Here is a 22,526-nt window from a genome sequence, read left to right on the forward strand (position 1 = left end):
AAAAGACTCATCTCCCTCCTTGGAGAGGTAAATGACTTAGTTACTGTAACCTAAGAGTTTGGTCAGAAAAGAAATGCGAGTAAAAGTTTTGGAGTTCAAAACTACTTATTTAATTGAGGAAACAATCTCTGTGAGAGGCAAAGCTATGATTTTCCTCTGTACAACGAAGTAAAATAAATCTGTCCACTAACACCAAACACGAGTGCCTTGGCTCAGATTACACACACTTCGGCACTGGGGTAAACTTTCAAACTCACAGAAAATATTTTCATAGGAAGACATATGTTCGTATTGTGTGATCACCTTCCAGTAGTGTGAACAACATCTGTCACATGGTGATTGTTCTCTGATCCTCTCTTGCAGAATGTATGTGTATGTACAGTGATGTATCTTGTTTTGGTAGGATTTTAGGGTTTGTTTTGTTGTGTTTTTTTAAGCAAAAAAATCCCCCCACCCCTTCTCACTCTCTCTCAGTGTTGAAGAGAGACCCACACAGACTTCATCTGGAAAAAGGGGCCCTGAAGGAAGATTTAAAGCAAGCACAAAATGAGGGATTCTTATGGCTCCATAAGCAGCACATGGGGTCAGCTCTGAGGATAAAAAAGAATATCTAGGAAAGTTATAAAGTGCATGAAATCACAGAAGCATAGTCCCCTGGTGATTGTGCAAGGAGCTGGAACTATTATTCCATGATCTTGGCAAAAAGAAGCATGCGTAGCACCACTAACTAGGGAATTTCCAAAGTGCTCTGGCTTGCACTTATTCATCAAGGATTGCATCAATGGTAGATGGTTGGTGGAAGTCCCCACAGTGCTAGTTCAGTGTCAAGATGAATATGGAGCATGATGCGGTCCCTGAATAGTCCCTTTCTACCAGCAGCACTTTAAAGATGCTAATTGTTCTCTTTGTCACGTCATATACAGTTTTATCTATGACAGGCATTTGACCCTGGACTGTAACTTCCTGGCCAAGTGTAGGCACATTCCCATGCTCCATTAAAGTAAGACACGCCATGAGGCTTTGCACTGTGCATTAGAGAAGGAGCTGGCGTGAAAAGGGGCATCACCTACCACATGAGGGAGCTCTGAGGGAGCTCAGCTGCAGTTCACCAGAAGCAGCAGTCACTGCAAAAGCACTATACTTTGGAATGGATATGGGAGGTCTCTGGCAATTAGGTTTCATAGCAGAAGATATTAATGTGGAATTTTTTGTTTCAATAGCCACCACAGCTGACTACTAAAATAAAATTTTTAAAAAAATCACAGACATTTCTTGGTCATCCTTTAGAGTGAGATTCCATTTGTAAATGGCTTATAAAGGGTTAATGATTAATAGCTGTTACAGACATGAGTAATATTTGGTTATAAGCATATCAGTAAAAGGTGTTATAGATGTTTCTAAGCAATCTAGAGACCTGTTGGACTCTATAACAATCAATTAATTAGTTATTAAAAGATACATTAATCCTTTAGAAACCATATAGAAGTGGAACTTTAATATAAAGTGTGTCCTATTTATTAACTCCAACCTCTCTCAAGAGAGTATGTTAGAGAATGTCTCCCACATGGCGCCTTGATTTGGAAGGAGTTATATTCCATCTATGGTTTACCATGAAAACAGAAGGCATTCTAAGAATGGGAACAAGATATCTTCCTTCCCAACCTGCCAGCCCTATCAACAGATGTTAATTCAAATGGACCCTCCAGTACTTTAGAAGTTCACCCATAACATGTTGAAATAACATTAAAAAAGAGCCATAAAAAATTGGCACTGCAGTTTTCCAAGTGTTCTTCTTGCTAGCAGAAAAACACCACTGCAAAGCCAACCTGACATGTCCTGCGGGTGCTTTTCCTCCTTGTAACTGACAGTGTGAATTCAGTTATCACACACCAGAAAACCAGGTACCATCCAGTTCCTGTCCTAGTGAACAGAGTTTCCTTTTCCTCTCCGTAGTTAAATCCAAAGTTAGTTAGGGTGACCAGATGTCCTGATTTTATAGGGACAGTCCCGATTTTTGGGTCTTTTTCTGATATAGGTTCCTATTACCCCCTACCCCATCCCAATTTTTCACATTTGCTGTCTGGTCACCCTAAAAGGGACATCATTTTTCCATTTTAGGGGGTAAGTGTCCAAACCTGGCAGCTAAAGCTTTTCCCCACCCTTTCTGACCGACAATTGAAATGAAGCTGAGGGTGCAAATAAGAGCCACCTACTTATCAACCACTTCCTACACACCACAGCTAAACTATATCACACATCATCAGTTTCATTCTCTCGCACAGATCTAGACAGCAAAAGGATGATATGCTGACCAGAGAGAAATGTCCTAGCTGTGCCCTCAAAATGGCTATCCCTTTCTCTGTCATGGTGCAATCGACAGATCATTGATTCACCGAGTGAAAGCTCCTTAACCTTTGACAATCCTCCTCCTCGTCAGTGTTGTGTCGAAAATACGTGAGCAGGTTACATGGAGCTCATTTTTCTTTTGTTGTGGGCCATGCTCAGATCCGGAGAGGCAACTGGACATGGAAATGGTAAGAGATCACTGCTGCTTTCTGGAAAGTAAAACCAGGTTTACTATTGCTTGGTTGCTCTGGCGTAGGTTATTGACACGCTGACTGCTTTAAGGTAAGGCAAGAGGTTAGTAGATTAAAGGAGCTTAGTATTCTAAGGAAGCAAGAGAAATGTGCCCACAAACCATCAACTGGAGACAATCCAGAGTGGGAACATTCATGTTTTGTCTGAGTAACATATGACTCTTCTAACCCATCACTGGAACAGTGGGCAGATCAAAGGAATCCTAAGCACTCTTCTAGTGCAAATAGCTCTTTGAATTTTTTTTTTCCATTTTGCATGAAACTTTAGGAAATATAAAAATAGAAATTGAAATGTCAATAGCCTCCTCAGATAACTTGCAAGTGACTTTGGTGTACTTGCCAGTAGCAGATACATAATCAAGGTTTGCTACAGATGTGATTAATACCAATTATGCTTTTTCACCCCTTTAATAAATGCTTCCTATTCATTCTAGAAGAAATTAGATTAACCATTCACCTCACACTACAGGTTTATATTAGTATTACCTGTTGGGGTATTCATGTACACTAAGAAATTATGTAATACGTAAGTAATTGGTGCCAGTGTTTGAGTCTGAATTAGTATGTTTGAATGCAAAGATGTCTATAAAGTCAGTACCTGTGATATTTCTATTCTAAACATCTCAAGGATTTCCAGCTTCAGAGGTAAGAGATGGGTAAGAAATTCAGAAAGAAATTCTTTCATGGAAACTCAGACGAACTGAAGATTGTATTGCTAATTGCTCACTTCCAGCACTGGATACTGAAATTGTACTAGAAAAGCAATTGTAATTTTGCGAGGAGATTGTATTGTATATAACGGAACAACTTGAACTGGCTGTTGCCCCAGTCTACTCATAAACAAAATGTTTAATCTCCAGGCAATTTTATCTTCAGAGAATAATGCATTGAAACATCTGCATCTTTTTATTAAATGGAGACATTTTAATGGTCAAATGAAATGCCAGCTTCCCTTACATGATTTTAAATGATGCATGTGACAGTCTCACTGTGAAATGTTCAGCAGGAGATACGTAAATGGAATCAGTTCTGGGATGAGTCAAGTCCTGTGTATCATGTTCTTTGTATTACTGTGCCTTGGGAGAGTACCCACTGGGAGAGTACAGTCTGAGATCTGAATTTATCAGACGCCTTTCTTAGAATCACGGAAAAACTGAGGGGTGTGTAACACTTGCATTTCATACTGAAGTCTGCAATTGAATTCTGTGATGAATTTATAAATATAGAAAATTAACTTAAGATATTTCCATATAGTTATCTCTCCTGCATTACACCCCCCTCTTCCCTTCGCTTCCTGTACTTACTTTGAATGCCTGTCCCGATACTTTCATAATTTTTAACTTCATTTTGTTATTCTCTTGATAATAATGCCCTTTGAAACTGAAACGTAACTCTAGCTTTTGACACGGTCTCCCAGAGTATTCTTGTCAGCAATTTCAAGAAGTATGGGCTGGATGAATTCACTATAAGGTGGGTAGAAAGTTGGCTAGATTGTCGGGCTCAACGGGTAGTGATCAATGGCTCCATGTCTAGTTGGCAGCCGGTGTCAAGTGGAGTGCCCCAGAGGTCGGTCCTGGGGCCGGTTTTGTTCAATATCTTCATAAATGATCTGGAGGATGGTGTGGATTGCACTCTCAGCAAATTTGCGGATGATACTAAACTAGGAGGAGTGGTAGATACGCTGGAGGGCAGGGATAGGATACAGAGGGACCTAGACAAATTGGAGGATTGGGCCAAAAGAAATCTGATGAGGTTCAATAAGGATAAGTGCAGGGTCCTGCACTTAGGACGGAAGAACCCAATGCACCGCTACAGACTAGGGACCGAATGGCTAGGCAGCAGTTCTGCGGAAGAGGACCTAGCAGTGACAGTGGACGAGAAGCTGGATATGAGTCAGCAGTGTGCCCTTGTTGCCAAGAAGGCCAATGTCATTTTGGGATGTATAAGTAGGGGCATAGCTAGCAGATCGAGGGACGTGATCGTCCCCCTCTATTCGACATTGGTGAGGCCTCATCTGGAGTACTGTGTCCAGTTATGGGCCCCACACTACAAGAAGGATGTGGATAAATTGGAGAGAGTCCAGCGAAGGGCAACAAAAATGATTAGGGGTGTGGAACACATGACTTATGAGGAGAGGCTGAGGGAACTGGGATTGTTTAGTCTGCAGAAGAGAAGAATGAGGGGGGATTTGATAGCTGCTTTCAACTACCTGAGAGGTGGTTCCAGAGAGGATGGTTCTAGACTATTCTCAGTGGTAGCAGATGACAGAACAAGGAGTAATGGTCTCAAGTTGCAGTGGGGGAGGTTTAGGTTGGATATTAGGAAAAACTTTTTCACTAGGAGAGTGGTGAAACACTGGAATGCGTTACCTAGGGAGGTGGTAGAATCTCCTTCCTTAGAAGTTTTTAAGGTCAGGCTTGACAAAGCCCTGGCTGGGATGATTTAATTGGGGATTGGTCCTGCTTTGAGCAGGGGGTTGGATTAGATGACCTCCTGAGGTCCCTTCCAACCCTGATATTCTATGATTCTATGATTCTTTACCAAAATCTTTTCCCCTCCAGTTTATTTATTGTAGGGTTGTCTCGGAGTACTGTAGGTGTTAGTGTGTTGTTTTCTTTCTGATGGGGAACATGTCAAGGACAGTAAGGACTCTTGCAAATGCATAGAACTAAAAAGAGGGTAGGCCAAATTATGGGCCAGACTTGACAATGTCTCTTTGTAATCACTGCGCCTACCTGGCCCGTGGCACCGCATTTATCCTTCGATTTTCCAGCTCTCTCAGTATTGCAGATCAATGTAATGAAATAAATTCTGTTGCACAGTTCATATAGCACAGGGTTTCTGGGCAAATACACCGTCAAAAATGAAAATTTCTGGAAGGGGAATGAAAATAAAAATACTTAGTTCTCAGCTAGCACTTTTCATCTGTGGCTCTCAAAGAGCTTTCCAAAATGTGGGCAAGCATCATTTCCCTCATTTTATAGATGAAGAGTCTGAGGCAGAGAGAGATCGTTGACTTATTTAAGTTACACCCATGTCTCCTGTCTTCTGGTTCATTGGGCATACTGTCTCTTACCTTCTTATTATTTATTGTTTGTGTTGTGATAGCACTTAAGATGCCCCAGACACACACCAGGACTCCATTGTGCTAGGTTCTGTACAAACACAGGACAAATAAGATAGTTCCTGCCCCAAAGAGCTTGCAATACAACTAATCATCTTAAATTAATAAAGAATCATAGAATCATACAACCATAGGGTTAGGAGGGATCGCAACAGTCATCTAGTCTGACCCCCTGCCAAATGCAGGATTTGTTATGTCTAAGCCATCCAAGACAGATGGATGTACAGCTTCTTTTTGAAAACCTCCAATGAAGAAGATTCCATGACTTCCCTAGGCAGTTTGTTCCATTGTCCTACTGTTCTTACCATTAGGAAGTTTCTCCTGAGATTTAATCTAAATCTGCTTTGCTGGAGTTTGGACCTGTTGCCTCCTGTCCTGACCACTATGGCAAGAGAGAACAATTTTTCTCCATCTTTTTTATGGCAGCCTTTCAAGTATTTGAAGACTGTGATCATGTCCCTCCTTAATCTCCCTTTTTCCAAACTAAACATACCCAGTTCCTCCAGCCTTTGCTTGTATGGCTTGCATTCCATCCCTTTGATCATCTTTGTTGCTCGCCTCTGGACCCTTTCATAGAATCATAGAATAGAATCATAGAATATCAGGGTTGGAAGGGACCTCAGGAGGTCATCTAGTCCAACCCCCTGCTCAAAGCAGGACCGATCCCCAATTAAATCATCCCAGCCAGGGCTTTGTCAAGCCTGACCTTAAAAACTTCTAAGGAAGGAGATTCCACCACCCAGGTAACGCATTCCAGTGTTTCACCACCCTCCTAGTGAAAAAGTTTTTCCTAATATCCAACCTAAATCTCCCCCACTGCAACTTGAGACCATTACTCCTTGTTCTATCATCTGGTACCATTGAGAACAGTCTAGAGCCATCCTCTTTGAAACCACCTTTCAGGTAGTTGAAAGCAGCTATCAAATCCCCCCTCATTCTTCTCTTCTGCAGACTAAATAATCCCAGTTCCCTCAGCCTCTCCTCATAAGTCATGTGTTCCAGTCCCCTAATTCTTTTTGTTGCCCTCCGCTGGACTCTTTCCAGTTTCTCTACATCCTTTCTATATAACGGGGACCAAAACTGGACGCAGTTCTCCAGCTGAGGCCTCACCAGCGCTGAGTAAAGCGATACTGTCACCTCCTGTGACTTGCATGCTATGCCTCTGTTAATGCAACCCAAAATTGCATTTACTTTTTTTGCCACAGCATCACACTGTTGACTCATGTTGAGGCTGTGATCCACCACAACTCCCAGAGCCTTCTCAGCAGTACTGCTGCTGAGTCAGTTATCCCTCATTCTATATTTGTATATTCGGTTTCTCTTCACTAAATGTAGCACCTTACATTTGTCTCTGTTGACTTTCATTTTGTTGTCTATAGCCCAGTGGTCCCATTTGTCAAGATTCCTTTGAATTTTAATATACTGTATCAATGTGTGGCTCATACCCAGTAAGGACTAAAATAAAAAAGTGAGAATTTAATTTAAAATGTAGAGTACCAGTTCTCAGAAATGTATACACAAAGTATGTATCTGTAATTGTATTTGTACACAATTCGCATCACCATGGTATCTGGATGTTACATAAAATGTTAAATGATCAAGCACATACACAAAGTTCTCAGTAGGCTGACCTGAGAGAAAGCTACTTTATAGCAACCCCTTGGACTCCCAGTTGCAGCGGCCCTTATCCAGTAAATGCCCAATATAAAAATATACCTTGCTCTGTACTAAAAGACTGCCAGCCCCCTGATCTGATGGTCTAGGAAAGGTAGAAGTTGCTACAGACAGGGACTCTCTAAAGTATCTCCACTTTGATGAAGAAATTTCCTCTTGCCCCATTAAGGCCTGAGTGTACTCCAGTTTCTTATTATCCAGTGTAATCCTCTTCTACCACTTCCCTTATCATGACACCACCGGTAACTTCGTCAGCTTTCCCATCTCCCAAGCTCACCATTATGGTATCATCTCTGACTCATCTCTTTCCTTCTAACTCCATATCCAGTCTGTCACTAAAGTTCCATTGTTAAAAACACATGCCCATGACTTTGGACACACTCGCCTTGATAACTGTAACCTCCTCTCTAGTGTCCTTGTTTCTCCCCTCCAGTCAGTCCAAAACTCTGCTAAAACCTATTCCACTGCACTGATAGCCCCCGCTCCTTGAATTCCTACACTGGCTTTCTGTCTCTTGCTGCCCTTTGCCTCGATCTCCCAGGCCTGGCTGTGAACTTTAGGACAATTTCCCGTTCCTGTTTGCCAGATTTCCTCTCACCTGGTTCAAATCCTTCCTCACAACCCACTCCGTCCCACCTTATTCTCTTCACCAATGATCTCCTCATCTCCTTATCTGCACTGATGGCTTTCCTTTATCTTCTCATTTTTAAAGCTTCAGCCCTCTAGGTCAGGGAAGATGCTTTACTCTCTATTTTGTAAAATGGCAGGGGCATTACAAGGTATAAATACATAATGGATAATGCCTATTCAATCCTTGATCTCCTTGCTGAGACTGACAGTGAAAAACCGAATGGCTCTGATTATTGTTGTGAGGTGGACATCACTCAGTAAGGCACTGTTCTTAGACTTTTTTCCCTACCATTTCAAACCAAACTAGTGTGACTCATAGGTTTTTTCAGTATTATCCAAGGTTGGAGTATGTATTCCCCAACCACCCCTATATTCTGGCCATATGTTTGTCACCCAGAGCAATTCGTCTCACAGGTGATGTTCTATTACCACCCTACCCCCGCCAAAACCCAACCAAACCCCCAAATTGAGGAGGTTAATGCCAAAGAATAGGGTTTGAATCTATGTGCATGCACATACTTTTCATAGCCAGATCTCCTACTTAGCAGAGTGACCTTTACCTGTGGGCATGAACACAGATGAGGCCAATGTTACAAAGGCCACATCTGAGTAAATATGTGGTCAAGTCTATTCAAAACTGAAAATGCTAATGCCCCAATAAATGTGCTGCTCACACGATCTATTCAATACCAAATGAGTATGCTGCTGCTGCAATGTACTCAACAGTTACCCTGGAGAAGGACAAGCTCTTTGGTTTTACCACAATGATCAGAGGGGTATAAGAAACAAAAAAGGACAGAATAGAAAATAAATTCTCCCGTCTTTTGCTTTGTGCCTTTTCCACACAGCTCTCGGTGCTTGGAACAATTTCCCTCTTGACCGTATATTGAGTACTCTCCTTTTCTTCCTTAACACACCTTTTAAAAAATGTGCCCTTTGGTCAGCGGTCCCTGGCATGGCTGCTTAGCACAGGACAGGAGTTAGGGGCACTATATGTAGTGATACTAAGCAGCACAAACGGAGCCAGATTTTCTGGAGTCACGTATAGCTCTGTAAAGTGCATGTAAAATACTACCAAGCCACATGCCTTCACTCATGTATGCTGGTGGTGGCATTTCGCACCCAAAGGGCCCTCACTTTGTACCACTTAAATGATGACACAAGGTATAAGGCAATGGTGAATCAGGCTTGTCATGTTTAGTTAGTCCATGAGCTAGAGAGCCAGAGTGAACTGCCAGACCTATCTAGGGCCAGGAAACTGAATAAAGACGCACCTGTATAGTCATTACAATTGAGACCTGTCTCTTCTATCCTGCAAGGAGCTGTAGGTTTCTCCTAGCCTTTCAGTGCTGATCTCCTTTCTGGTGCTGTTCGCCATGCCTATGCCTGATTTTCTCATTTTTATTTTATTTGTGTTTGTTAGATTGTAAATTCCTTGAGGAAAGGAGCTTGTCTTCTCATGAGATTTGGTTAAGTACTACATATATTACAACACACATGGTCCAACACCTCAGATACAAACACTCCCAAACTTCAGAGAACTTCAGTACTGGACCCAAACTTCACAGCTCAGATCCATCTCTGTTTACCTGTATAAATAACAAGTGACATTAATAAAACAAAACAACTTCAGGGGGGGAAAGTTACAAAGACAGAACAGACACCCATTTTTTACTTTTAGATCAAAAATAGTTGGGAAAAGTTTTCAAAGCTCAGTAGTTACCATTTCAGTCCAGCAGATGGGTATCAGTTCTCCCTCTTCACAGGTCAATTTCAATTGTTGGATACCATCTAGAGATGATATAGTTTCAGAAACAGCATCAAATGAGCACCTCAGATAGCTTCTTATGGGACTCTCTGGATTTTGATACAGGGGTGAGTTTTTGCTATCTCTTTGGAAAGGTTTTCTTTACTTCTGAACTATCTGAGTGTCTCTGTCTGCTGTATTGTTTTCTCCAACAATTTCTGCGTAAGTCTTCAGAGCTGCCAGCCTGCTACTGTTCCCCACCCGTGTACTCAGGGAAAAAATGTCCTATTCTGTATATTACAGTTTTATATTCTGCATCAAACCATGTCAAAGCTAGTGTCACAAATCCACGGAAGAAAAAAAAAACAAATTCTGAGTTAAGATTACCACAGCATCTGACTCGCTATGTTGTGTCTACCTAGTACTATAAATACCTGTCAGATTTCCCCTCTCACCTATTTTGGTCAAAAATAGTTGACTTTCTGTCTGGATTCCTATATCAAACCAGTCCTCTAACTCAAATATTGGTATGAAGTAGCCATGCAATTGGCAAACATTCTAAAGCCATGATCTTATCAGATTTCAACAACTAAAACATTTTGGGACAACTCAATAGTATACCTAGATGGGAAACTTCTGGGAAGGAACCAAATGCTAAAGGAAGTGATGTTGGTACTGAGACGTCATTCTTTCCTCTTAGACAGCGTCATGCTGGTAGCAGACAATGAGCTCCTGGCATTAACATCTCTTGAATAAGCTATAAAATGGTGGTTATGACCATTAAAAATCCCATAGCACTTATGCTAGAGCAGAGGAGTTAGCTTCAATGTCCTAACCAAATCTGAATATAGCTAAATACATTCGGGATACCTAAATTTCCCTTCTAAATCCAACTTGAGTTAATCTTCACTTCCTGTCCCAGTTTGTTGTTAGTGTCGCTTTACACTGCTCAACTTTTGGTACAGTTCACCCAAGGAAATGAGAAAAGAAATAGATTAGGTAGATGACTATGTAATAGGAGAAATGTATGTGTAATTTGTACAAATCAGTAACATTGGTAAACCACTTTGGGATTCATTTGGATTAAAGGCCCTAAGAAAAGGAGAGATTATTATCATTAAGAGGTAATCACCTCTACTATTCCTTATATGTAAGCATTAGCCAAAAGATAGTGTAGGAAACAAGTAGTTTTTCAAAGAGCTCCTTACTAATTTGAGAGTATGTCAGGTCCAGTGGACCAACTTGCTCAACCCAAAAAGTTAAAAGATCCTTCTAAACAACAGCAAAAGTCCTTCCTTCAGCATTCGTTGTGTATAGGTATGTTCTGAACATATGAACAATGCTGTCAAAAGCAAACAAGGAAACCCCAGCCATAACATAACAGCTTTACAGGGCAGTAGTGGTGTGTCAGGAAACAGTGACTTTTTTCAAAGGGCTGTAACATAACTTTTGTATATTGTGAAACCATAATTTCCAGTATAAATGCCCCAAAATGTACATAGATGCTTGATAACCTTCGAAGTAACATGCTATGTGACTCCATGTGATGCCTTAGACTTGATGCTTGAGCATTATTAGTGAGTTGATTAATTATTAACTAGAAAAGCTTTAGTCAAATACAAGTCAATGGGCTCAATACAGGAGTAATGAGATTAAATTCTATGGCTTGTGGTATACAGAAAGTCATACTAGATGATCTAATGGTTCTTTCTGTCCTTAAAATTGTGAACCAGAAATGACCTGAACAGTCTCACAAACCTAGAATTAAAATACTTGAGGTTTGACAAAGTATAGATAACTTTTCTTCTTTTAACATTTTGGGTATAGTTCCATTTCCCTAGTTCTGACCAGAGTAAGAGCCTTTCCTGAGGCATTTCTTCTCAAGAAAAATTCCAACCATTCTAGATGCTGTCCTAATAGAACTGCTGATGGACTGAATAGAATGTTATATGTAGTATAGTTGTAGTCGTGTTGGATATTAGAGAGACAAGGTAGGTGAGGTAATATTTTTTATTGGCCAACTTCTTTTGGTAAGAAAAACACGCTTTTGAGCCACAGAGAGCTAAAAAGATCTCTGTATGGCTGACAAGCTTCTCTCTGTCACCTACAGAAGTTGGTTCAATAAAAGATATTACCTCACCCGTCTTGCGTTTTGAATAGCAGGTTAGAAAGACTGTAGAAGAACAATGAAAAATGCATTAATAACCATATTGTACTCAGTATGTTTAGTAAATGTTGTCATGTTATTAAATATGTATACTTTCACAAAATACCAAATCAGAACTATTCACATTAAGTCCTAACCAGCTAAGAAATGTCAACATTAAAAACTAAGGCATATGTAGCACACATGGCATAGGAATAAAAGAGAAAACAGAGAAACCCTGAGAATTTTACTTCCTTTACTCAAAATAGGCTCTGGAGGATTACCAAGGGGGACACACAATGGAATTCTGATCCTCACTTGTCTGATTAGAATTATAAATTGCAGTTAGTTTTAATCGGTAATGCACCCACATGCCAAACCAATGGGCGCCCTGTAGGCCCAATATTCAAATCACAGTTCCATTGGAAGATGAGCAATATTGAGTGGACAATCATTATTATTATTATTATTTATTTGTACTACCCTAGCCCCTAGGAGCCCCGATTATGGACCGCATTGCACTAGAGGCTGTGCAAACACAGAACAAAAAAAGACAGTCCTTGCCCCAAGAGCGTGTAATCTAACTATAAGAAAATAAGACAACAGGTAGCTATAAACAGACAGACAGGCAGATGGATACAAAGGAGAGTTTCAAAGGAGGGATTTGAAAGAAGACAATGAAATGGCTTTGCAGATGTTTATGTAGCTCTCCCCCTAAATGTGATGGACAGCATGGGAAAAAGCACAAAGGTGCTTGTTTAAAATGTAACAAGTGAGTGACAAAAACTAGCATCATTGGCAGAGCAGAAGCAGGAATCAACACCTCTATTGCATATTGGTAGCATTCAACTTAAAAAAGGGGAATTACACAAAAGTAAGGAAGCTAGTTAAATGGAAATTAAAAAGAATAGTCACAAGGGGCAAATGTGTGCAGATTGCATGGAGACTTTTTAAAACCACCTTAACAGAGGCTCAAACTAAATGTATATCCCAAATTAAAAATATTAAAATAAGAGGACCAAAAATAAATGCCAATCTGGCTAAGCAGAAAAGTTAAAGAGGTGGTTAGAGGCAAAAAGGCATCCTGTGAAAATTGGAAGTCAAATTCTCGTGAGGAAACTAAGAAGAAGCATAAATTCTGGCAAGTCAAGTATAAAAGTATAAGGCAGGCCAAGAAGGAGTCTGAAGAGCACCTAGCCTCAGACACAAAAACTAAGAGCAAGAATATTTTTAAATACATCAGAAACAGGAAACTGTCAAACAGTCAGTAGAGCCACTGGATGATCAAGATGTTAAAGGAGCAGTGTAGGAAGACCAGAACATTGTGGAGAAACTAAATGAATTCTTTGCATTGGTCTTCATGGCTGAGGATGTAAGGGAGTTCTCCATACCTGAGCCATTCTTTTTAGGTCACAAATCTGAGGAACTGTCCCAGACTAAGGTGTCAATAGAGGAGATTTTTGGAACAAATTGATAAATTAAAATAATAAATTACAGGGACCAGATAATATTCACCCAAGAATTCTGAAGGAACTCAAATATGAAATTGCAGAATTGCTAACTGTGGTATGTAACCTACTGTTTAAATCAGCCTCTGTACTAGATGACTGAAGGGTAGCTAATGTTACACCAATATTTAGAATAGGCTCCATAAGTAATCCTGACATTACAGGCAGGTAAGCCTAACTTTAGTACAGGGTACCAGACAAATTGATTGAAACTACAGTAAAGAACAGCATTATCAGATACATGGATAAACAGAACAGGTTGGGGAAGAGTAACACATCTTTTGTCAAAGAAAATCATGCCTCACCAATATATTAGTATTCTCTGAGGGTGTCAACAAGTATATGGACAAGGGTGATACAGTCGATATAGTGTACTTAGACTTTCAGAAAGCCTTTGACAAGGTTCTTCACCAAAGGCTCTTAAGCAATCTAAGCAGTCAGCAAATAAGAGGGAAAGTCTTCTAATGTTAAAAGATAGGAAACAAAAGGTAGGAATAAATAATTAGTTTTAACAGTGGAGAGAGGTAAATGGTAGGGTCCAGTAGGGATGTTTACTGGGAGCAGTGTTGTTCAATGTATTCATAAATGATCTGACATAGGAGCTGAACAGTGAAGTGGCAAAATTTGCAGACAATGCAAAATTACTCAAGCTAACTAAGTCCGAAGCTGACTGTGGCAATTTACAAAACGATCTCACAAAACTGGGTGATTGGGGAACAAAACGTTAGATGAAGTTCAGTATTGATAAATGCAAAGTAATGCACATTGGAAAACATAATCCCAATTGTACATACAAAATGATGGGGTCCAAACTGGCTTTTTCCACTCAAGAAAGAGGTTTTGGACTCATCATGGATAGTTCTCTGAAACCATCCACTCAATATGCAGTGGCAGTCAAAAAAAGCTAACGGAAAGTTAGGAACCATCAGGAAAGGGATAGATAATAAAACAGAAAATATCATAATGCCAGAAATGCATGGTACGCCCACATCTTGAATACTGTGTGCAGTTCTGGCAGCCCCATCGCAAAGAATATATATTAGAACTGGAAAAGGTACAGAGAGAACAGCAACAAAGATGACAAAGGGGAGGGCATGATAGAGGTCTATAAAATCATGAGTGATACGGAGAAAGTGAATAAAGAAGTTTATATTCGCCCCTTCATATAACACAAGAACTAGGGGTCACCTGATGAAATTAATAGGCAGCAGGTGTCAAACCAACCAACGGAAGTACTTCTTCACACAACGCACAGTCAGCCTGTGGAACTCTTTGCCATCGGATGTTGGGAAGCCAAAGGTATAATTGGGTTTTTTAAAGAATTAGATAAATTCATGGAGGCTAGGTCAAGCAGTGGACAACAGGAGATGGATCACTCAAAACTGCTCTGTTCCGTTTATTCTTTCTGAAGCATGTGGCATTGGTCACTGTCAGAAGACAAGATACTGGGCTAAATGGACCTTTGGTCTGACCTAGTATGGCTTGTCTTATGTTCTTACAGAGATGATAGGTAGCTTGGGGATAAATCACGAAAGGCCATGAACATGGGCGGCGAGAGAACCGCTGGCTCAGGGAAGCTAGCCCCCCAGCCCCATCCCTTCTGCCCCCCTGCCAGAGCCCAGATCCCCCCCCCACTTTGCCATCTGGCTCCCGCCCCAGGCTAGCGCCCCCAGCCCCAGAGTGCCCCCAGCCTCGGAGCGCCAGGAGGGTGAGCAGCACGGCCCCAAGCCCAGAGGGCCAGGAGGCCAGGCAGCGCGGACCCAGTCCCCCAAGCCCTGGAGTGCCGGGCAGCATGGCCCCAGCCTCCCCAACCCTGGAGCACCAGGAGGGTAGCAGCATGGCCCCAATCCCAGAGGGCCAGGAGTCCAGGCAGCACCGACCCAGTCCCCAAAGCCCCGGAGTGCTGGGCAGCATGGCCCCAGCCTCCCCACCCCTGGTGCACCAGGAGAGCAGGCAGCACAGCTCCAGCACCAGCCCCAGCTAGGGCCATGACACAGAGGAAGAGCCGTCCGCAGAGCAGGAAGCAAGAGGGGGATTGGGGGCGGAGTGTGGGCGGGGCCACACCTGGCTGTTTGGGGAGGCTCAGCCTCCCCCAGCCTATGATACCTGTTGCCCATGGCCATGAAAGCGAAGATAAGTAGTTTATGTCTGATGCAATGGAGAAGGGCGACATGGTTAATGGAAGCAAAGAAAGGGGTGACACGGTCAAAGGGATGAAGTAGGAAAATGATCCATGCAGCAGCATTCTGAATGGATATTGGTGGGGCAAGATTGCATGGCAAGGCCACAGAAAAGGATGCTGTGAGATGCTGAGAGTCTGGATGAGAGTTTTAGCTGTGTGGATGGAGAAGAAAGTTTGGTTTTTAGAGATGTTGTACAGGAAGACTTGGAAAGATCTGGACACAGCCTCGCTGTGAGGATCCAGAGAGAGGGCCAAGGTGAAGGTGACACCCACACTATGGGTCTGAGCGGCAGAGTGGGTGGAGGTGTTGTCCACAATCAGTTACAAGTGTCATTTTTTGTGCAGTATGGTGCACAGCAGCTCAGCAGAACCCCAGGCATCTCACCAGCTTGCCAGATAAGCAAGCAGTTGCCCTTTACAATGAGTAGGTAAAATGTTGTGGGTTTTTATTAAGAACTTAAAGAGATGTAGATTGGAATGCTGTTTGGTGAGATTCAGATCTACCAGCTGCTTCAAAGAGGTGTTTGAAGTCTCGAGGGAACCGTGCTTTTAGCTTTAAGGGAAAGTGAGAGTACATGTTCACGAAATGTCTCTCATCTGATAACTCTTTAATTTTAATCACCCTGACAGTCTGTGGTAAAGCATGTGGTTAACTATTTCGGGTACAGCAGCTTCTCTAGAAGCCACAATCTGCTGCTAGCTTATACAAGGCAAATCCTTGAACAATGTAGACATATAGGTGGACTGAAGACATTAAAACAGTTCAGATCATTTGTGCACAATGGATCTCTTTGCCTTCTTCCTCCCTTTCCTCCTGTGTGCTCACTCGCCCCCAGCTTTCACTAACGCAGGAGAGTACAGAGCGGGGAGAAAAAAGAACAAAGTGAGACAACAGTAGGTGACAGTGAAAGTAAAGAAGAGGAACCTGGAAAATTACATCATAGCACTGGGTTTAGAAATCACTGATTTCCATGGCTAGAAGTAATGTCAGCAAGGCCATGATTATCTACTCAGAGAGGACATCTTAGGAGTCAGGGGTAGAAGGCAAGAAGAATTAAAGACGGAGGGCTGTCTGGAGTTTGAGGCCCTTTCTTAGCCCTAATCCTCTGAGGGGGTTACATTATTGTTTCTTGTCACAGGAAATGGGGGAGGTGGTGAGTAGGGAAGTCTCATCATAGCAACTTGCAATGAGTATTACAGATAAATAGCCACTGACCACATTTGTCTTTTCTTTCTTTTCCTACATCGACTGAAGACCTTCCGTCTACAGATCACCCCCTCTTCTTGGCAGGTTCTCTCTAATGGATTAATCACTTGCCCTTCCTAACACAGCACCCCTTACTAAGATAGCCCTCCACGTCCAGAATCCCATCTTTGAGTTTCTCAAGATTCAGGGACCCGGAGCAAATGATTCCAGCACCTCATTTGGGAATTGCATTCATCTAACACTGGGTCTACAGCGAAGCCTGATCCTGTCTCCCTACTTGCATTAATACGACCCATTCTTAATTAATCCTAGGTGACTGAGAGTTATATTTGGATGTCATTTGCTGCTGTCATAACAGTCCTTGTTTTCTGGATTAATTATTTTTAGGTTTGCACCTTTCTCACTATAAGCGGTTGTTGGTTGGCTGCTGTTCAGTGCATGGGGACAGAACTGTGAATCTCTTAGTTTTTTATTGTTTTGCTTAGTGGTGGTTGTAACTATTACCCGGTACAATGACTTTGTGCTGGAATATCCTTGTTTTTTTAACATTACACCATACAATTAGGGATGCAAGTACTGATGCAGAGGTCAAGTTTAACTTTAGAATATATGTTTATTTAATTTCATTAAGAAAATAAAATACTTAAACGCAATATTAGAAATTGTTCCTGATAAATAATTGCCTTTTAACTACCAGTATTTACAAGTGTCAGAATATGAACTTTGAAAAATAATGTCTGAATCTAAGGAAATGGAAAAATGGGCCAGAATATTTCTAAATAATTTTTACAGTGTTTTTGACCCTTATATTTGGGAGCCACCACAAAAGAAACTGGTCATGAATATTCCTCTGTATTGAGGTAATGTTACTTGAATTTCACACTGGGCTTCTGCTAGGCAGGATCGGGAGGTGTAATCTGAGCCCAGCCAGCAGGGGGCAGGGCATGAGATCACACAGATATTGCTCCTGTTAGCCATTCCCAGCCACCATGGAGCCTTCTGTCTCCTGCATTGCTTCTTTCTCAGAGCAAACGAGAGAGAGTCGAACCAACCCCACCTAACTGGGCTCTGAAATTCATTCAACAGCATCATCCTTACTACTGGGGAGTGGGAGTAAACAGTGCTGAGACTCAGTGATTGCCAGGCAGATTCCTTCTCTGATGGATTAAAGACGAGGGGTGAAATCCTGACTCCACTGAAGCCAATGACAAAACTCCCAGGATCAGGATGCTCCCAATAGCCCTTCCTCCTCCTGTAGGAAGCTAATAATCTTACTGATGGAGTGAATGGCAGCAGCCATCGGAGCCTGGGAGGTAAAACTTTGTATGGAGAACTTTTTAAAGTAAAAATAATAAAAGGCCAAAATGTTCAAAAGCTTTGATAGGCATTAACAGCCATTTATGGACCTATTTTGGGGCTCAGGTGTGATTTGAGTTACATGACGGTTCTCTACACCTACCCCACACCTCCCTCCTGCTCCACTGGCCGTTGAAATGATATTTGAATAGTAAACTCTTCTCACTGTGCATCATGGATTACAATCTATGTCGTCACAAGAAACTGTTGTTTCTCATCCCCCCAAACGCTAGAACACCCTTGAAGAAGAAATTAAAAATCCAGAATAGAAAAGTTCTGTCCTATAGTTTAAAGATGTTTTACATTAATTTAGTGCTGGTTTGACAGCCACAGACTCTGAAGGAAAAAAAAATCAGCAAGCAAGTCATCCCACACTGACTCAAGGGTGTGTTGGAAGGGACTACCCCTGTGTCCTGGGAGCCCTTTCTTAGAATTCTGTCCTTGAATCGAAGGGAAGATTAGGGTGATTTTCCTGCCTCAACTGGACCTGATCCTCTGTCTGGATCTTGGTAAACCATTTCTGTCAGAGACGATTGGTGAATTAATTATGGTGTATAAGTACCTTCACAGGGAGAATATACTGGGTATGAAAGGGCTGTTGAATCTAGTGCAGAAAGGCATAGCAAAAGACAATGGCTGGAAGCTAAAGCCAGACCAATTCAAATGAGAAATAAGGCACCAGTTTTTAACAGTGAGGGTGATCAGCCACCAAGGAGCAGAACTCTGCAGCACACAAGAGGTCCACATTCTCTCCATGAAGAAAAGGAGTACTTGTGGCACCTTAGAGACTAACCAATTTATTTGAGCATAAGCTTTCGTGAGCTACAGCTCACTTCATCGGATGCATACTGTGGAAAGTGTAGAAGATCTTTTTATATACACACAAAAGTTGGGCCGGCCCAACTTGATTATCATACACATTGTAAGGAGAGTGATCACTTTAGATAAGCTATTACCAGCAGGACAGTGGGGTGGGAGGAGGTATTTTTTCATGCTTTGTGTGTATATAAAAAGATCTTCTACACTTTCCACAGTATGCATCCGATGAAGTGAGCTGTAGCTCAAGAAAGCTTATGCTCAAATAAATTGGTTAGTCTCTACGGTGCCACAAGTACTCCTTTTCTTTTTGCGAATACAGACTAACACGGCTGTTACTCTGAAACTCTCTCCATGGTACCCCAAATTCTCCCGCACCCTCTACTCAGCCAAACAGTCCCGATTCCACTGCCATGGGCCCCTCTGCATTTATGGAAGAGGGAGCACGACTGGCTTCTCAGAGCACAGTAAACAAAGACCCACTCAAGTACTTGAGAACTCTTCTCAAAAGCAGAGTTTTCAATACGTCTTCCTTATAACACTTGGCAAAAACATCCCAGAGCTTAATTATCTGCTATTAGCAGGTACCCATGGACTATTTTAGTTGTTTTGGAGCTTTGGTACTACACTAAGATAGATTAGACAAGTGGTTCTCAACCTTCGGGGGCTCAGGGCCCATTTGTAAACCTTGATGGCTTGTCATGACCCAGATCATGCCCAAGATGCCCTCCAGACTTGATTGCCCCCAGCAGGGGTTCATCAGGGAGATATCTGGGGTACCGCCACCAGCAACTGGGGAGAGGGACAGTGAGCTGAGAGATGTCTCCAAAACACACAGCTCCTCCCACTGTTGATGGGGAGCAGAGGGTAAGAGGCAGGTGGGGATTTGTGGGCCTGGAGGTGAAGTGGGGATAGTGGGGAGCCTGGGGGATGTAGTGAGGAAGCAGTTGGGGATTCTGGAGGGCCGGGGAAGGAATTGGAGGGCAGAGGGTTGTGGGGTGCAGTGGGGGGATGATATGGGGGTCAGAGGGAGGACCGGTGAACCAAGATGTCAAGGTTCCTTCCCCACTCTGAACGCTAGGGTACAGATGTGGGGACCTGCATGAAAACCTCCTAAGCTTATCTTTACCAGCTTAGGTCAAAAATTCCCCAAGGTACAAAATATTCCACCCTTTGTCCTTGGATTGGCCGCTACTACCACCAAACAAATACTGGTTACTGGGGAAGAGCTGTTTGGAAACATCTTTCCCCCCAAAATACTTCCCAAAACCTTGCACCCCTCTTCCTGGACAAGGTTTGGTAAAAAGCCTCACCAATTTGCCTAGGTGACTACAGACCCAGACCCTTGGATCTTAAGAACAATGAACAATCCTCCCAACACTTGCACCCCCCCTTTCCTGGGAAATGTTGGATAAAAAGCCTCACCAATTTGCATAGGTGACCACAGACCCAAACCCTTGGATCTGAGAACAATGAAAAAAGCATTCAGTTTTCTTACAAGAAGACTTTTAATAGAAATAGGAGTAAATAGAAGTAAAGAAATCCCCTCTGTAAAATGAGGATAGTAGATACCTTACAGAGTAATTAGATTCAAAACATAGAGAATCCCTCTAGGCAAAACCTTAAGTTACAAAAAAGATACACAGACAGAAATAGTTATTCTATTCAGCACAATTCTTTTCTCAGCCATTTAAAGAAATCATAATCTAACGCATACCTAGCTAGATTACTTACTAAAAGTTCTAAGACTCCATTCCTGTTCTATCCCTTACAAAAGCAGCATATAGACAGAGACCCTTTGTTTCTCTCCCTCCTCCCAGCTTTTGAAAGTATCTTGTCTCCTCATTGGTCATTTTGGTCAGGTGCCAGCGAGGTTACCTTTAGCTTCCTAACCCTTTGCAGGTGAGAGGAGTTTTCCTCTGACCAGGAGGGATTTTAAAGGGGTTTACCCTTCCCTTTATATTTATGACACCCCCCCAAAATCTCAGCTAGGGTGAAACACTGGCTGGGATTTCTTCCTGGAGCTCTAGGAAAAACAGAGTTAATAAGACACATGCATCTCTAAATATACTACCAAGTACATAAAGACTAACAATATTTTCCACATCTCAAGGACAATTTTAACCAGTTGATTCTAGGAAAATTTCACGGGAGAGTGCATCAGCCACTTTGTTAGGAGCTCCTGAGATGTGTTGGATGTCGAAATTAAAATCTTGGAGAGCTAAACTCCACCGAAGAAGTTTTTTGTTAGTTTCTTTGATGGTGTGAAGCCACTTCAGTGCAGCATGGTCGGTTTGCAGGTGGAAACGCCGTCCCCAAACATAGGGGCATAGCTTTTCCAGAGCGTAGACAATGGCGTAACATTCTTTTTCACCAACTGACCAGTTGCTTTCCCTCTCAGACAGTTTTTTGCTGAGAAACACTACAGGGTGGAATTCTTGATCAGGTCCTTTCCCGCATTAAAACTGCTCCCACACCACGCTCGGACGCATCTCTGGTTACTAGGAACGGTTTGTCAAAGTCTGGGGCCCTTAGTACAGGGTCAGACATGAGTGTCGCTTTAAGCTTGTTAAAGGCCTTCTGACATTTTTCGGTCCACTGAACAGCATTTGGCTGTTTCTTTTTGGTTAGGTCTGTCAGTGGGGCGGTGATTTGGCTGTATTGCGGTACAAATCGTCTGTAATAACTGGCCAAGCCTAAGAAGGATTGAACCTGTTTCTTTGACTTTGGGACAGGCCACTTTTGGATAGCATCCACTTTGGCCTGTAGGGGGCTGATAGTTCCTTGACCCACCTGGTGTCCAAGGTAAGTCACTCTGTTTAGGCCTATTTGACACTTCTTAGCCTTAACAGTTAGTCCTGCCTCCCTTATGCGCTCAAGGACTTTTTGTAGATGTTCCAGGTGGTCTGCCCAGGAATCCGAAAATATGGCCACATCATCAAGGTAGGCGACTGCATATTCTCCTAATCCCGCTAGGAGACCATCTACAAGTCTTTGGAAGGTGGCGGGTGCATTTCGCAGCCCGAAAGGGAGTACATTAAATTCATACAGCCCGAGATGTGTGATGAAGGCTGACCTTTCCTTGGCAGATTCATCTAGCGGTACCTGCCAGTACCCCTTGGTTAAGTCCAAGGTAGAGATGAACTGGGCCCGTCCCAGTTTCTCTAATAGTTCATCTGTGCGTGGCATTGGATAGTTGTCTGGGCGAGTTACAGCATTTAGCTTACGGTAGTCCACACAAAAACGTATTTCCCCATCTGGTTTGGGAACTAAAACCACTGGAGATGCCCATGCACTTCCAGAGGGGCGGATTACACCCATCTGTAACATATCCTGGATCTTCCATTCTATAGCAGTTTTAGCTTGAGGAGACACCCAGTAAGGTTGGACTCTAATTGGGTGAGCATAACCTGTGTCAATGGAGTGGTATGCCCGTTCAGTCAGTCCTGGGGTGGCTGAGAACGTTGGCGCGTAGCTAGTGCACAGCTCCTTGATCTGCTGTCGTTGCATACACCCAAGGGTCATGGAGAGGTTCACCT

General features: G+C 42.4%; 1 protein-coding gene across 1 annotated transcript in view; it reads left to right on the forward strand.

The window, feature by feature from the left end:
- The first annotated feature begins 2,282 nt into the window (after window positions 1-2,282).
- IL2RA (interleukin 2 receptor subunit alpha) overlaps window positions 2,283-22,526 on the forward strand; it is a 34,050-nt gene continuing 13,806 nt past the window's right edge. The window contains exon 1 of the mRNA XM_073331977.1: window positions 2,283-2,534. Coding sequence (XP_073188078.1) covers window positions 2,468-2,534 — 67 coding nt within the window. The 5' untranslated portion in view covers window positions 2,283-2,467. The remainder of the gene's footprint in view (window positions 2,535-22,526) is intronic.

Source organism: Lepidochelys kempii, chromosome 1 (genome assembly GCF_965140265.1).
Source record: "Lepidochelys kempii isolate rLepKem1 chromosome 1, rLepKem1.hap2, whole genome shotgun sequence".
NCBI classification, from domain to species: domain Eukaryota; kingdom Metazoa; phylum Chordata; order Testudines; family Cheloniidae; genus Lepidochelys; species Lepidochelys kempii.